The sequence below is a fragment of the Neolamprologus brichardi genome, chromosome 6, assembly GCF_056152115.1.
Source record: "Neolamprologus brichardi isolate AB-2024 chromosome 6, ASM5615211v1, whole genome shotgun sequence".
Taxonomy (NCBI): Eukaryota; Metazoa; Chordata; class Actinopteri; order Cichliformes; family Cichlidae; genus Neolamprologus; species Neolamprologus brichardi.
In genome coordinates, this window is record NC_142109.1 from 34,132,956 (window position 1) to 34,149,661 (window position 16,706).

General features: G+C 43.8%; 1 protein-coding gene across 1 annotated transcript; it reads left to right on the forward strand.

Annotated features, from left to right (window-relative positions):
• Window positions 1–2,976: 2,976 nt before the first annotated feature.
• Window positions 2,977–15,391, forward strand: LOC102778529 (polycomb complex protein BMI-1-like). The gene is made up of 9 exons (XM_006799618.3): window positions 2,977–3,270; window positions 3,850–3,977; window positions 7,078–7,174; window positions 7,272–7,327; window positions 7,419–7,548; window positions 9,283–9,322; window positions 9,434–9,532; window positions 10,599–10,679; window positions 13,939–15,391. The coding sequence occupies exons 2-9, from the start codon at window positions 3,860–3,862 to the stop codon at window positions 14,311–14,313; spliced, it is 996 nt and encodes a 331-aa protein (XP_006799681.1). The 5' UTR covers window positions 2,977–3,270; window positions 3,850–3,859; the 3' UTR covers window positions 14,314–15,391.
• The last annotated feature ends 1,315 nt before the right edge of the window (window positions 15,392–16,706 follow it).

Consider the following 16,706-nt stretch of genomic DNA (forward strand, 5'->3'; position numbering starts at 1 on the left):
TAATAAACGTTTATTTATTCCTACTTAAAACAGATTATTATGGATTTTGTACTTATTTTACAGGCCAGGTGTGTTGCCTCACACTTTATCCTGTTTTGTTTGCTTGTTAAGTTAGTATAAGATGTAATGACATATGCTTTTGTATATTGTATATTCTGGTACTTTAGCACAAGAAATATAATTAAGTGGGGCATATTAGGGTTTGTTTAAATGAAATGGACAGAAAAGGATTTTTAAAAATGGAAACACAACAACGATGTAGGCTGCGTTATGAACAAGGCAGGGACAACTTTGTGTCCTATTGTGTTTCAGCTGCTTTGTTTTCATTTCTGTTGCAATGCTTTCTGAAATTGTTTACACCTCAGGGTCATCGTATTACCGGCACACAATCGATCATGCGTCAGTGTGGTGTGACCCCCCACATGAAAGGCTCACCCAGGAAACATAAACGCTGTTCCACCAGAAACATGTTTCTAAGGGAGGGGAGGCGGCCCTCAGATATAAACAGTGGAGGCATTCTGCTTATTTTTGGTCCTAGAGTAACTTTACATAATTTGCAGATCATTGACTCTTGGAGCAACCCTCAGTTCATCCTCTGTTTGAAAAATAAATAAATAAAAATATTTTTTTAGCTCCTCCCCATTTTGGCCAACTTTCTTTTGATTGGCTTCCCCTCATAAGCAAAAGGTTTGAACAGCAGGTGGATGGGACTTAGCTGCGTCTGGTGTTCACATGTATCTGGTTGATGTTCATTTTCACTGCTAACTTTCCTGTGATTGTGTGGACTCTACAAGCCATTACACTAAAATACAGCATATGCATGTAGCCTTCAGACTGACTCTAAAGAGAAATTTAAAAAGTAAAACAGGAAGCTCTGCATTTCTGCAGCTGTATAATCCTGTACTTAGAGAGATCTGGTCTCAGTGACATCACACAGAGCCACACTGACTAGGATAGAATAGAATAATCCTTTAATTGTCCCAAAGGGAGGAATTTGGAAATTTGACCACATGATTTGAAACTTGCTTTATGTTTCTTTCTACATTAAGAGTAAACACAGGACAGAAAACAGAGAAAACTACGACATATCCCATGCAACGCTGTTGAAAATTCACCCTGGAGACTGTGAGTGTTAAAAATTATCAACTTGAAACATTTTGTAACCGGGCAACACAAAACAGCCCAACGTTTATTAACCTGAGACTTCAGTGGGTTGCAAAGATCTCCGAGTTCCTTAAAATTAGAATATTAAGTCAGGCTGGTGCAGTTTTACATTTAAAATGATTCATACATGTCCACGAACGTATCAAGACTCAATATGTTCGTACTTTCCATCAAAGAAATGTCATTCCCTAAAATATCTTTCAGAACTCTCCATAAGCCGGCCTCGTCAGAGTTTGCAGCCGGAAATGTGTAGATGCTCCGGCCTGAGCGCGTCTGCACCGGGCGGGAGGACACTGGAGAACAGATGGCAGCTTCAGTAAAAACACGACTGAAGCAGGAGATGCTGATGGGAAGTGCTGGTAAATGTTGAATTCTCTCTCTGCTGCCATAGTTGGTTTTGTTTTGTTTTCTTTACACAAATGACGTGTCCATCTTCCATTGATGACGTATTAGGGGAAATTAATTGGTGCTCTAAATTTCCGTTTTATTTGTAGTACTCATGCTCAGTTTATAGGCTGCTGTTACATTTCTACCTTACGTGATCCACACATGGCTATTTAATTATTCTCAGCGGAGACGGGGGCGGGAGCTGGGGGAGGGTGGGGGTGGGGGGGGTGGGGGGGGGGTTCATGCCCTGACAACCTGCTTCCCAGAGGACACGATGGCCTTTTAAAGCGTCTAAAGAACAGATGGTAGCCACTGAGGTGCATTATGGGGGTTGTAGTTTTTGAAACTTGGTCGAAATCACAGCGTATTATTTCTTTATCTTGTTTTTTCAGCTTTGGTTTTATTCGCAGGTGTAGATTTTGGGCGGTGGGGGTGTTGTCTCAGTATTTAGACGCATGAAGCACATGAATCTACAGCTTCTGTCCCCTGTGAACGACGCAGAGGAATTACCGAAGAGACAAAGACTTTTTTTCATGCGTGGATAAAGACGCTTTCATTTCAATGCGGAAAATATGCAATAATTAATAAAATCAAGTGTCTGGCAATCCCAGTTTCCTGGGAGATGGAGCTACACCTATGGGTGCAAAGGTGCATTTCACTATAAAAAGCAAAAAGGGTGAAGCAGGATGAACAGATCCTGCGGAGCTGCTGTGGAGTCACTTTATTCAACACAAAATAAAAACGATGCTCTCCTTTGATTCACTCAGAAACATTCAGGAGGTTCAAACCCAACATCAAAGAACTCTGATTTTTTTTTCCTTTCAATTTTTACACTTTGTGCTTCAAGGTAAACGTGGGACCAGTGAATTTTCCTCCTCCTTTGTGATGTTGTGAATGAGACCGTACTTTCTTAAAGTCAGAAGTAACTTTTCTCATAACCTTTCCCCCCCAGAGTTTATTTCATGTCTTTAAACACGTGCTGTTATCTCAGCTCTACCTGGGGGATATTTCTAATTTCAGAAATTAGTTAGAAATTACTGCATGTCAACTAATCTGCCCTGAAATCTGTTAAGATAAGTTAAACCTTTACTAGTCCCACACGTGGGAGATTTGTTATTTTATGTTGTTAAATTTGTTGAAATCTTTTGTTTTTCAGGTGGAAATCTTTGTCCTCTTTGTAAAACAATTATTAATTGTGTCTAAAAATGACATTTGTTCAGTATATTTACTTGTTTCTTATAAAATAATTAAAATGAAAACGGAAAAAATAAAACCCTCTCAGTTCTAATAACGTCTCCCGGAGCTGGTGGGCCATCCGTGGGTCTCGGGCCCGGGGACACGAGGCCTGTAGGGCCTCTCTCCCTCGGTCATCCACAGAAGCTCAGTCAGAGCAGCGGAGGGCGGGGCCGGGCGGGCCGAGCAGCCGCGGACTGACACAAATTAATCACAAGGTGGGAAATCAGAAGAAGAAGTGCGGCGCTCGGCGTGTGCGGGACAAACACCGTGGACAAAGTGCGCGGGGCCTGCGGACTCTGAGTCTGGACACCCTCTTCGCCCCGTGAACGAGGCGACAAAATAAAGTCACGTGATCCAAAATGGGCAGTCCTCTGACGGTGCTGAAAAAAGCCATTTTCTGGCGCTGCTGCAAATTCTGTCCAAGTCCCAAATAACTGAGCCGCCCTGCGCCGCGAGGACGCGGACCCTCGGAGGAGAGACCAGGTAGGACCGCTCGTCGCGGATCGCTTTTGTTTATCGCGCTCATCGCGGCTCAGTTTGCGGAGGCGCAACGCGAGGCGCACGGTGTCACATTCGAGTCTCCCTTGTTCGCCTCCTGGTACAGCAGCCCTGTCAGTGGATTTAAGATGGCTGCTTTGTGTACCAGTGTGCTTTTCTGCGGCTCGGTGCCCCCCTCCGAGCCGCCGCTTTCGCCCCCGGCGCTGGGTTGAGGTGCGGGCTCGGACGGCGGAGCTCCGCGGGGAGGGGAAACGCTCTTTGTTGGGCTGGAGGAGATGAGCTGGTGCACGAGATGAGGCCACACGGGCGATCGAACAGCCCGCTGCCTGCCGTGTGCCCCTCACAGTCTGCGCTGAGCTGCTCGGCTCCTGCTCCCGGCTCGTCCCTGAACCCAGCACCGGGATTTGGGGGGCTTTCGTCGGGCTCCGTTTGTTGTGGTTTCGCGAGCCGCTGACGCGGTGCAGACAATGTGTGAGGGGATCCGGGCACAATGTGGGGGATGACCCGCAGTCTCCAGCAGTAAGCGCTCATAAAACCCCCTCACGTTCTCTGCTTCTCCTGCAGATCAGCCCAGATGGATAAAATGCAGCCTAACCGGATCAAAATCACAGATCTGAACCCACACCTCACATGCCCTCTGTGCGCCGGCTACCTGATTGATGCTACGACCATCGTAGAGTGCCTGCACTCCTGTAAGTCCCTCACATGAATGCACCACCTTACATGCATGCACACCGTTTCCATCAGACCTCTGCTCACGATGATGTTGAAGGGAGGTGAACAGGCTGATGTTGAGTCACACACTCCACCTCAATTAGGCCTGTAGGAGGTCCACTTCAGGGACCACACTTGCACAGCAGCACATGACTGCATCTTCTGGGTTGTGTTGAAACTGCTTGTGCTGGATGTTCATGTTAAACGTGGGCAAAGTTTCAACTGACGGTCAGGGAATCCCCGTGAGCCAAAAGACCAGGCTTCACACTGACAGACCTTTCTAATCTTGGATCTGTGTGATGTCACAGAGGGGATATCCCTAATATGGGCGTCAGGAACCAGAGCTAATCTACGGAGAGCCACCAACTCCTTATTAATGCTGCTGTTCTGCAAATTGCTGCAGGTAGCCTCAATGAATAAGAGCAAATGGAGCTAAAATAGGTTCTTACGCCTGCTTCGAGAACACGGGTGGGAAGCCAGCTTCATTCAGAGAGCTGTACTTACTTAAACGATACAAACGACTACACAGAGCTGAAGCACACTGCGCCACATTTGCTAAACTCCACCACTTTGGTAGACTTAAGGATAAGAATGAGTCCCACAACTTTCTGACAGGTTGGTCGCTCTGTGACCGTCTCGAGCACCATGACATAAAATAATCCACTGAAAAGCTGAATCAGTGTTTCCTTTTTATTTATATTCACCATCTGAGTAATAGACTGGTTTAGGTTTTCTGTCCCAATGTTTGAGGCCGGTTTGAGGCAGTGGGCCGGCCTCCTCTGGGGCTTATTTTGCTTCTGTAAAGCCATCATCTTCTTTGTTTTTGTAAACGTGGTATCAGTTGTGTAAATGAATTTCAATGACTGCCAATTTTCATTTAATTTTGCCTTTAAAAACACTCTTGTCATACTAGATATTCAGGCTCATGTTCCCCGGATGCTGTTTGTTTCTGAGCAATAATTAAAACAGACATTAAAAAGGTAATTAAGAGGCTTCCGTGTGTGGATAAGAAGGAGCTGCTTGTGGTGGTTGATGGAGATGCTATCAGGAGGCTGCTGCTCGCTTCCTGCCTGAAATCAAAATGGCAGATGCCATAAAGCTGCTCGTGGTGCTGTGATGTCACTAAAATTTACAGAAAGGTATTTTATTGCAATCAAAACCCAGAAAAGAAACTCTTGATCATTGTCCTTATTTCTGTCACAGACACGAGAACCAGTGTGAAAACAAAAACCAAAGAAAAGCCGATTGCGAGCGCACGGTTCCCACCCACCTGTGCAAGAGTAGCCAATCAAAAGAAAGATGGCGGAAAGGCAAAGAAGGCAAATCGGCTTGTTTCAGACAGAGGAAGAACCGAGGGGATGCATGAAGGCTCAGAATAGGTAGATAGGGATTATTATGAATTGTGGTTCATGCAAAGCTGCTGTAGTAGAGTCAAAGAGTTAAACTATGAAGTTTCATTGTATGGCATCAAAAGCAGTCAAGAACCTGTGTTGACACCTTATCAACAATGAATAAAGAGAACGCTATCTGCACCAAGGGGAAGCGTGTCCTGGTATAGAGCGTCAGCCTGTTGCTATGCAGAAAACAGCACAAAATAATCATCATAAATGATAAAGTAAGGAGTGGATTGGCACATTTACCCAGTCCTTTAGTCTCATCAGGAAGTGTCCCAAATCCTGGAAGTGACCCGGGAATGTCAGCTTAGCAGCTTTAATAAGACCTCTCTTGAATTCTCCAGATAGTAAGGAAAGGTGCTTCAATGCGTCCTTTGTTACCTCCTTAGCAGAGGACACACCGGACCATCCTTTATGAAAGGGGAGGTGTTCACAGTTCATGGATGAGGCACCATCCAACAAACAGTCAGCGTGACTGACAGCTGCTGCAGAGCATCTATAGAAGTTTATACGTTTGTTTCCCATTTCCTGGTTTTATCAACTGGTGCTAATGAAGTACGTGTCTTTATATGAGCTCTATCGAACTAGTTTGGAAGTTTTATTAAAGATGTCAAAGTGTGTTTAAGGTTCTGGATAATTAAGCGTGGATGCCTGTTGTCGTATCGCTTTCTAATTATCGTGAAATCTTTTCTTTTTGTCTTTTGGCTCGCTGGACGAAGTGATGGAGTGATTTAGACAAAGATGAGGAAAAGAAAGATTTCTCTGAAATGTGGTTTTTATTATAATGAAGAGATATTTTTCACTGGCGGCTCTGGTTTAGATGACCTGCACGAGGCGGCGTGGCGAGAAAACAGGGGGAAGTGTGTTTTGTAGCAGCAGACATCCTCCATCAGGCTGGTGAGCAGTCCAGTGTGAGCGCAGATGGATTCTCCGAGCATCCAGCTTCTGTTCCCGAGTCCTTCGCACCTTTGCTTGACCTCGTCACGCTGAGGTCACGGAAACAGAGGCTGGATTGCATCGCCGCAGGGAATTTTCCTTTGTTAATGAATTTTAGGGCAAAGTCTGCAAACGTTTAAGCATATTTTCACAATCAGATGTCCTGTTGAACGTGCACGTTACATTTTAAAGTAAATTGAATTCACATTATGCTTCAAAAGTGTTTCACGATGGCTGGCGAGTGGCGAGATCTTTTATTTACTTTATCGCGCACATACCTGTGGAGATGTTGGGTTCATTTTGGTTGCACACGCACAAACACACAGCTCTATGTAAGCGCTTTTTAACTCGAGCACACGCTGAATTTGGTTCAGGATCTTCCCAAAGGACACTTCTGTGTGCAGACTGAACCGCAGACCCATGAGGCCTGTTCAATCTCCTGAGCCTTGGCTGTTAAAGAGGCCTCTAATGACACAAAAACCCTGTAAAATAGACGAACGCATAAAAGAAACGACGTTACTAAAACCTAACTGCGTGCTTTGCACCGAGTCTTCATCCTGAGGGTAAAGGAGGAGAGTGTTCTGGACTTTCACACTGACAGACCTTTCTAATCTTGGATCTGTGTGATGTCACAGAGAGGGGATATCCCTAATATGGGCGTCAGGAACCAGAGCTAATCTACGGAGAGCCACCATCTCCTTATTAATGCTGCTCATCCTCTAACAGCTTGTTCTCTCTCCACGTGTAGTTTGTAAAACATGCATCGTTGCCTTCCTCGAGACAAATAAGTTCTGTCCTCGATGTGACGTCCAGGTCCACAAGACGTGTCCACAGCTCAGCATCAGGTAATCCCGTCTGCGTTGTGTCATTTTTCTCCTAACCTCTCCAAATTCATGTTTCATATCTGACATGAATGTTTTTCTTTTCCGTTTCTCATTCCAGAGCAGACAAAACTCTGCAAGATATCGTTTATAAGCTCGTTCCGGGGTTATTCAAAGGTAATGACCGCAGTTTCGGGAGGCAGCGAAGGCTTAGTCACATCTTTGTCATAGATTTCAGTTTCACGATGCGCGTGGCTTTTCCCCGCAGATGAGATGAAACGGAGGCGGGACTTCTACGCAGAGAATCGTGTGCTGGAACCGGGGGAAGTGGTGGAGACGTTCAACATAGCAGAGGACGAAATTATCAGTCTGTCCATACAGTTCTACGAGAGGAACAAGTGAGTCAGTCGTTTCCTTCTTATTTTTGTTTTACTCGAGAATAAGAGCGAGAACCGTTAATCTGTGGTCACTAAAAGTTTCTGCTGAGAGAACAGCGAGTCCGCCTGCGTGTGTCCTCTGTTATATTTGCTCTTATTTAGCTGTTTATGTGCACGTATAGATGGAGAATTACTTCATCCTCACATTTTGTCGATTATTTTTGTTACAGCAGCCAAACTTGGCTCAATAAAAACATAGGTTTAAAAAAATCTATCTATAGATATCTAGATAGAGAGATACAGATATATATCACTTATTAAATATTATAATTCATGCATAATGGGCAGCTTAGTAAGTAAAATCTTCCTTTAATGAGATAAATGAGAAAAGCCTGTGAGTGGTGCAGAGGGCGTCTCAGGTCAAATTCAAATTTACACGACTACTCGTGACCTAAAGAAAAAAAGAAAAGACTATGAATAAAATAGGAAATGAATATGAAAATTAAAAAGGGTAAATTTAACTAGGAAGGAATAAAATAAAATATAAAAATTAAAGTTAAAAATGAAATAACTGTACAACACAAATTAGAATGAAGGGTAAATTTAACTGGGAAAGAATAAGATAAAATATATAAATTAAAGTTGAAAATAAAATAACTGTACAACAAAATACACAAAACACAGTATAGAAATATATAAGAATGTATGAAGAAATATAAAGGAATATAATATAAAGGTCATTTGTTATCTATGGGTATGCACAGTCACTTGGATGAGCTCTGTTCAGCTGAATCTAAACAGTGTGCTGATTCAAACTGAAATCATTCACCAATGAAGGAGGAAAATTCCCCCGGCAGCTCATATGGACTCAGCCAGACAGCTGCGAGTTCAATATTCAGGCCACACAAGCAGCCAGACCAGAATTCCTCCGCTCTTCCTTCACTAACTGTACATTCCCTCCACATTCCTCCTTACTGCTCAAATTAATATCTGTTTGCTCAGAAGTCCCAAAACCAGGTACGGTCAAATCCCGGGGAGTGCAGGCTCAGCAGCGAGCGGTTCTTTTTGTCCAAACACCTCATGTTCTCCACGATGACAGCTGGATGAAGTGGTTTATATTTCCTCATCTAAGATTTCCATTTAGCTTTAGCTCTGAAATCCCGTCCCCTGCTCTGCAGCTCCTCCAGGGTCGCAGGCCTCGCTCCCATCAGTGCAGTCAGCTGAAGACGTAAAAAGAAGGAAAAGCACACGTAGGCATGCAGAACCTGATTTGACAAGACTTTTAAAACGACAAGTAGTCATTTCACCTCTACATAAAACACAATCTACCACAAAATATGATTTTATCTGTGAATAATGTTGTTAAAATCAGAAATAAAATGAGTTGAGTGAACAGCACAATGCAAACGGTTACGTAAAAGTCCATAAAATACTTTAAAATACTATAAATACTAATACAGTATTTATATGAATCCCACAGCTGTTAGTTAATATTAAAATAACAATATTATCAGAACAGTTTTTTCTTCTCGCTTCAATGTGTTTGTAACTGGAAGCTTTTGATCATGAAGCGAACAGAAGCAGCTTCCAGCCGGGTCCCAGATTTGTCCAGGCACAATTTATCTGCAGCTCTACGTGCAGTTTTGTTTTCGTTCCACCAGCTGCAATCTGATTCCTGCGAAAAACTCTTAAATATCATTAAAATGTAAAGAAATTAAATTATTGTTTAACTGCTTTTTAATTTCCCCCCCGCAGAAATAATGAGAGGCAGCATTCGGAGATGGAAGGAGACAAGGTAAAGCAAAGATGTTTAAAAGCGGCAGCTGAAGTTAGCCGGTGTAATTATGGTTTTCTGGTCCTCATCCTGGATTAATGCATCGCTCTCTGCTCTTCTCTTTGTTCTCAGTCCAACGGTAAACGCTTCCTGCAGTGCCCGGCAGCCATGTCCGTCATGCACTTAGCGAAGTTCCTCCGCAGCAAGATGGATATACCCAACAACTATCGGGTAATTGGACACACCGCAGCCCCGCACAGTAACGTTTGCAGTATCGATTCTGCAGACGACTTCAAGGCTGAGGTGCAAAAATATAAACACTTTGTTGTTCCACAGTAGCTGCTACAACGGCGAGGTCATATTGGGTTGCGTTTGTGGGCTATAAAAGTTCTGGCAATCATCGCGCTGATACGTGAGCTTTCAGTGCAACGTGATAACGAGCAGACGCTTACCTGAAGTGACACTGCTCCGAAAACTGCAAAATTATTAATGCTGCTTTCATTTTTTTATGCAAGCAGTAGATCGAATGAAGTCAAAGGAAACCCACAAGCGGATTACAACCCAGCTTCACAGATTCACCTTTTTTTTCGGGGTGGGGGGGACCCTGATTGGAACCATTATAAGCTTCCTTTCCAGCAGGGTTAGTGAACACTCAGCCCAAAGTGTCGGCCGCAGCTCGCTGAAAGGTGCTGCAGCTGGGCTGCAACAAGTAATTCTTAAATCTTTCCACATGTATGCAGATCCCTTAGCTCAGATTAGCACAGCATATCTGGTTATTCAGAGCCCTGCTTTTCCTCCCTCGTGTGGGTTTAGTATTCCAGGTATGTGCCACTTGATAATAAAGTCAGGCGGCTTGAAAGACATTTTTAAAAACTTATTTTCTCCACAAAAAGCTGTTTTGATTTCTGCTTGAAGAGGAAGATGAGCCAGGCTGAAGGATTTCACACACAAGTCAAATATGTGCAACTTAATCCTGTTTGTATGAAACGGTACGTGATTAAAACTGTAGAGCGACGTGGAAAAAACAAAGCTGCGCCTCAACCTCTTTGTTTTCACAAACACGGGTGAAGTAAACCGTCAGGAGCATAAACTGGCCTTGAAGCTAGAGAGAGATTCACGTAAAGCTTGGAGAAGAAAATCTCACGAGTCTGTTTAAATCCAGAATTATTTTATTTGTACACAGGGAAACAAACCTTTCGCCGTGGTCGTTTATGTCGGTACAAACTTCAAACAGCTCGCCTGGCAGAGGACGTTTTCCCCCGCTAACGTGTTAAATGGGTTTCACGGTGTGTTACAGGTGGAGGTGCTGTATGGGGACGAACCCTTAAAGGACTACTACACACTAATGGATATCGCTTACTTCTACGAGTGGAGACGAGTGAGTGAAACCTTTCATGTCTTTGACTTTGAAACAAACATCAGCGGCTTGATTTGAAATGAGGAGAGTACAAAATGTATTTATTTATTTTATTCTTTTTAAGGGTCTGTTTGGATTCAATCAATATATATTTTAAAAAATGCATTTAGGCTTGTAGACATGGTCGAGACAGTCTGCTGAAATACAACTCGAGTATCAGGATTAGGGCTGCCACGATTAGTCGACAAGTCACGATTACGTCGACTATTAAAATCGTCGACGACTGATTTAATAGTCGACGCGTCGTTTGAAGCTTTGTAAGATCCCAAAAGACGCAAGAATAAGTAGTAGGATTTAAGAGTGTAATAACGGACTGAAACAGAAGATGGCAGCACTGCATGTACAAGGATGCCAGCTGCCGTTAAACCCCGAAGAAGAAGAAGCTGTGTCCCAGAATTCATAGCGCGGCCCAGCTCAGTTGTCAACAATGGCGGCAGCTAGTTAGTTTTAATATTACTCTTATTATTCTTTCTGGGTCACAAAATAAACGATTAACATATTTTCAGGCGAGAATGTAGCTGTGTAAACCTCAAATATCTGCTCAGTTTATCAAGACACCACATATTTTCAAGAGCGCTCCGACGTTTTCGGAGACGTCTGTTAGCCACTAGCTCGATAGCTATCCGGGGGCTAGGCTAACTAGAGCCCGTGAGAACACCGGACTCCGGAAAATCGTTTTCAAACCCACCGCCGTCTTTCGCTACTCAGGTTAAACATGATATATAAGTCACTCAGATAACTTAAAAATGTTATTGTTTGCCTTTTTTTTTTTTTTGTATTTTATTTGTTCCTGATTAAATCGGTTTGGTTGAGATTAAAGTTAGAGTTTTTACACAGCTGAATAAACGTCAAGCAGATTAAACTCCATTGAAACAATCTGCAAATGTCATTAAAATTTAATAAACTCTCATCTTGTCTTTATTTTTAGTTAGCACATACCTTAAACACTTAAAGCTGTAAGCTAATGATAGTTATATAAGAGCAGATGCTGCTGGTGCAATAAGCTGTACCTTTTACGTCCAATGGATGATGATCTGATTAGTCGACTAATCGCAAAAATAATCGGTGACTAGTCGACTATTAAAATAATCGTTTGTGGCAGCCCTATTCAGGATAAGGAGGAAAGGTGATTTAAGTGACTTTGGATGTGTTGTGGTTGTTGGTGCCGGGCGGGTTGGTCTGAGTATTTCAGAAACGGTTGATCTTCTAGAATTTCCCCTCCCAGCAATCTCCAGGGTTTACAGAGAATGGTCTGAAAAACAGAAACTGCCAGCAGTTGTCTGACCTGTGGCTTTAACAGGGTGTTTTTGCCCAGAGGAGAATAAGCAGAACTAGGGGAAAAAAAAGATTTCCCAGATGTAACCGAAGCCGTTGTATCCACTGTCCTCACTTCAAAGTCACCAGACTTGTTTTGTTAATCTAGGACTTTTTGGTTTGGACAAATCCTCACTCACTACTTTTGCTAACTACTTTTACTCCCCTGTCCCGTAAGGTAAAGTTCTTGAATCCAAAGGTGTCTGGTGATTTGAGAGGACTATACCAGCTTAATTTCCCCGACTGTAAGGGAAAAATTGTAGAAATTTTTAAAATGTAGTTTAAATTGTATGCATTAATCTTACAATTTAAACAAGTCTGCCTCTTCAAACAAAAGGCTGTGCCGACGGCCGTCTGCTGTCTGTAATAACCGACTCTACCAAAGAGTACCTCGCATAATCCCTTTAAAAAAATCCAAGTAAATCCTTTGAGAAATTAAAAAATGGAGGCAGACTAAAGTCTGATGTGATGGATTACTGTCCTGAATAAACTTCAAGTCCTTACAGGTTGAACTGGTATAAACTGTAAAGTAAAACCAGGAACTGCTGGGAAGGAAACAGAGACGCTCCTAAAAGAACAAGCTCAAACAGGACGACTGTGTGGCCACGATGACTGTGCTTCATCAGGCCGACGTTGTTAAAAACATGCTAGAGTCAAGACACGGCTTGGGTCGAGTGGTTTGGAGAGAAAGTTAGAGAGGCAAGGCTGAGGTGGTTTGGACACGTCCAGAGGAGGGCTGGACAAAGGATGCTGAAGATGGAGCTTCCTTGAGCAGGGAAAGAGTAAGAGCACAGAGAATATTCATGGATGGAGGGCATGCAGAGGGGGGAGGCCTGGGATCAGGTGAGATGGAGGGAGATGATCTGCTGTAGCGACGCCTGAGGCAAAGCTTTTTCCAGCTACAGCAACAGTTTACTACTTTCATCAGATGCAGTGAAATCTGACTGAGCTGTTTTCAAACACATATCGCAGCCCTCCACGCTTCGAGCGACCGTGTCAGACTCGCTCGCATCAAATGCTTAAGCCACCAGTAAGCGAGCAGACACCCTCACCCTCTCGTTTCCAGTAGAGAGGAAGATCTGATGTCCAAATCTCTCTTTCGGGGTTTATTTTCCCGCACATTAAACGTTTGTGTTCTACCAAAGAAATGATCACTTGATGACCTCATCGAGCACAGCAACGGCATCCAGATTAAAAACTGCAACATCGCAAAAGAGGAACTTAAATTAGAGATTTGTTCTATTATGTCTTTAAGAACTGTGAAACCTGCATCTCAGTTAGCATAGCTTATCCTGCTTTTCACTGTAACTAGGACCATCGTTTACAAAGTGAACTTTATGATTTTTAAGACAGTAAAGTCTTCAGCAAAGTGTTTCCAGAGGGAGCAAACGTCTTTTTGCAACTACAGATATCACCCCCTGCTGGTCGTTAGAAAGAATGACAGTCTGAGGTGTTTTTATATATTGACGTCACTTTCTTTGAATCCAGAAGCTGTGTACATCTTTTATATACAGGCTGGAATATACAACAGTCATTTATCTGTGTCGACTGTCTTTGTGAGCAGCTGGGTGAAGCATTGCTTTGAATTTCTCTTTGAAATGATCAGATCAGTCAGCCCTCTGCTAATGGAGGTAATAAAAGATGCATTTGTTTTTTTTGGGTTAGCATTTTGAGGATTTCAGCTTTTATTTCAGCTGCTGCGTCATTGATCCTGTCCTAAACAAAAGTGGTGCCCAGATTAGCAGAGTAGCTGTTGGGTTCCTAGCTATCAGAGGACAAACACCCTTTTGTTGGTTTAGTGTTTATTGTACGTGTGGGACTGGTTTAAAAATGGACTCTGTGTTTTTAAGGGATTTGTTAAGGTCCTGTAAACACATTTTCCCTCTGTCTCTCTGCGTCCGTGCAGACTGGACCCATCCCTCTGCAGTATCTGGTCAAACCCACCCGGAAACGCAGGAGGCCGTCCCAGTCTGCTGCCCAGGGCCACTCCGACGGCGTCAACACCAGCCCAACGTCGGAGAGCGACTCTCAGAGCGACAAAGTCCACAGTCCCGCTGCCGCACAGCCGGCCCGAGCCTCCTCTCAATCCAGCCCGGCGTCCCACAACCTCTCTCCCGCCATCCAAAGCTCCAACGGTACCACTGTGTCCAACAACGCTCAGCGACACGCCCTCTCCTCCAAACAGGCCGCTCGGAAGGTGACTGTCAACGGCACGAGCTCCGGGGCCAGCAAAGAGGAGGCGAGGGGGGGCGACAAAAGCGGCCTGCCTCCCACGACCTAACGCGCGCGCACACGGCGGCGAGGAGGACACTGTTTGAATTGCTTCCTTGTTTCTTTGTGCAGAGCAAAGACAGCTCGGGCCTTCGTCCTTCTGGAAACGCGGGAGGCAGATTTGTGTTATCTTCCAGCAGGAGAGACTGAAACGTGCAGCCAAATAGACACTTGTATGTATGTGCGTGTGCGTGCGTGTTTATGTGTGTTAGACTAGAACAGTGCACACATACAAACTGTACAGTATGTATCAAATGTGAGCATGTGTGCGTACATATGTATAAACTTATCTTTTATACAAGATATTGTAATCGTTTTGTATCGTACACGCAGTGGGTCTGTTTCATTTCCATAAGCATCGATTTGGCCTCCGTGAAACTCGAGACAAAATGCTGAAAGGCATTGCAGTGCGGCTCGCTGCTGAAGCTGGATGTAAAGACGAGGAAGAGAAACTCTTGCTTTAAACAGTCAGACGTGTCAATAACTGCTGTATAAGTGTCCAGTATAAGCAACGGCTCATCAGGTAACACATGCTCATTAAACTGTTGATGCACTTTGTTACGGTCACTTCACACAAACCGACGAGTATTTCCCCGACAGGAGAAGCATTAATATTTACAGAAGCACTACCAAGCTGTTCGTCAGCGTTCTTTCCTTCATGGCAGTCGAAGAACTCAAAAGGGATTTTTGAATATTTGGCCATGTATGTTGTAGTTCCATGCATTCCAAGCATTCCTTTGATTTTTTTTTTCTTCTTCTTTCCGTTCAACAATGATGCTTTGTTTTTGTTTTTTTTCCAATTACAAAAAAGCAGCCATATGTGCATGTTTTAGGTCAATAAAATGTTTACTTACTAGGTTTTTCTGACCCGAGTGTCCTGTTTATGCTCCGCCGACTCGTTCTCATCGTCCTCCTGAGAAGAATGAGACCGCCTTCCTTCATTTTAACGTGGTGTGAATTAAATGTTTGGCGCAGCTGCATCATAAACAACCACAGCTGTATTTTATAATCTGAGATGTAACAGTGCTCATTACATTTTTTTTTTTTTTCCAAAATATTTAGGGCGACTTCTAATTAAATTCACAACATGGTGCAAAGTGGCAGGACAGTTTTTTTTTGTTTTGTTTGCTGTGTTTAATCATTGCTTTGAAGCCAGAGTGGGTACTCTGGCTTCCTCACACAGTCCAGAGACGAGCAGTTAGTGGTGGGGTGGGCAACTCCAGGCCTCGAGGGCCGGTGTCCCTGCAGGTTTTAGATGTGTCCTTGAACCAACACAGCTGATTTAAATGGCTAAATAGCTCCTCAACATGTCCTGAAGTTCTCCAGAGGCCTGCTAATGAACTAATCATGTGATTCAGGTGTGTTGACCCAAGGTGAGATCTAAAACCTGCAGGACACCGGCCCTCGTGGACTGAGATTGCCCACCCCTGGGTTAGGCTCATTGGTGATTATAAATTGCCCGCAGATGTGAGTGTGATGTCTCGTTGTGTTAACCCTGAGGTTAACAGGAGAAGATGAATGGATGGATGACAGCTGAGGAAATGAAAGCAACACTCGATCATCTCAGGCTGTATCCCAATTCAGGGTCTGCAGCCTTAAAGTACGCAGTCTTAACCAGTGTTGGGAAGGTTACTTTTAAAATGTATTCCATTACAGAATACAGAATACATGCCCCAAAATGTATTCTGTAACGTATTCCGTTACGTTACTCAATGAGAGTAACGTATTCTGAATACTTTGGATTACTTAATATATTATCATGCTGTTTACAACTACATGAATGTACTATTGCTGTGATTTATTACTGTTACTGAAAGTCCGCGGCTCCGAACCGTAGTAAAGGGACCTCTGGCTAATACGGTGGGTTCGTGTCGGGCTCGTAGCCGAAAACTAGCTTTACTTTGTTGTCTGGGTCAACCTTGCTAGCGAGAGACAGAGAGAGGCGTTGAAAGGCTGCTGCAACGGAACTTATTGTTTCAGAGGAAAACATGAACACGGTGTACAGTCGAGTCTTAATAGCTTACTTACAACTGGGCTCGTCAGGCTCTCTTCTTGGCTGCAGTGGTTATTATTATATTTACATGCTTCCAGCTCCCGTTTTTGCTCGATGACAGCTCGTACTTTTCCTTTTTCTCCCTCCCTCGCTCACAGACACATAACGTGTAAGGCAGTCCATTCTCCCTGCAGCACGGACTACACTGCCTATGATGCTACATTCTTTAGAGCTATACCGGTAGCATTCTGCCTATTAGCTTAGCACAACAACAACAGGCGCTCTCTCACCCAGGAAACACGCAGAGCGAGAGCGTCACCCTGTAACCATGGCAACCGTAACGCTGCCACCTGGAACAACAGAACGTAGCTGTCAAACAAAACCCAAACAGTCCTGACCCGCCACAATAT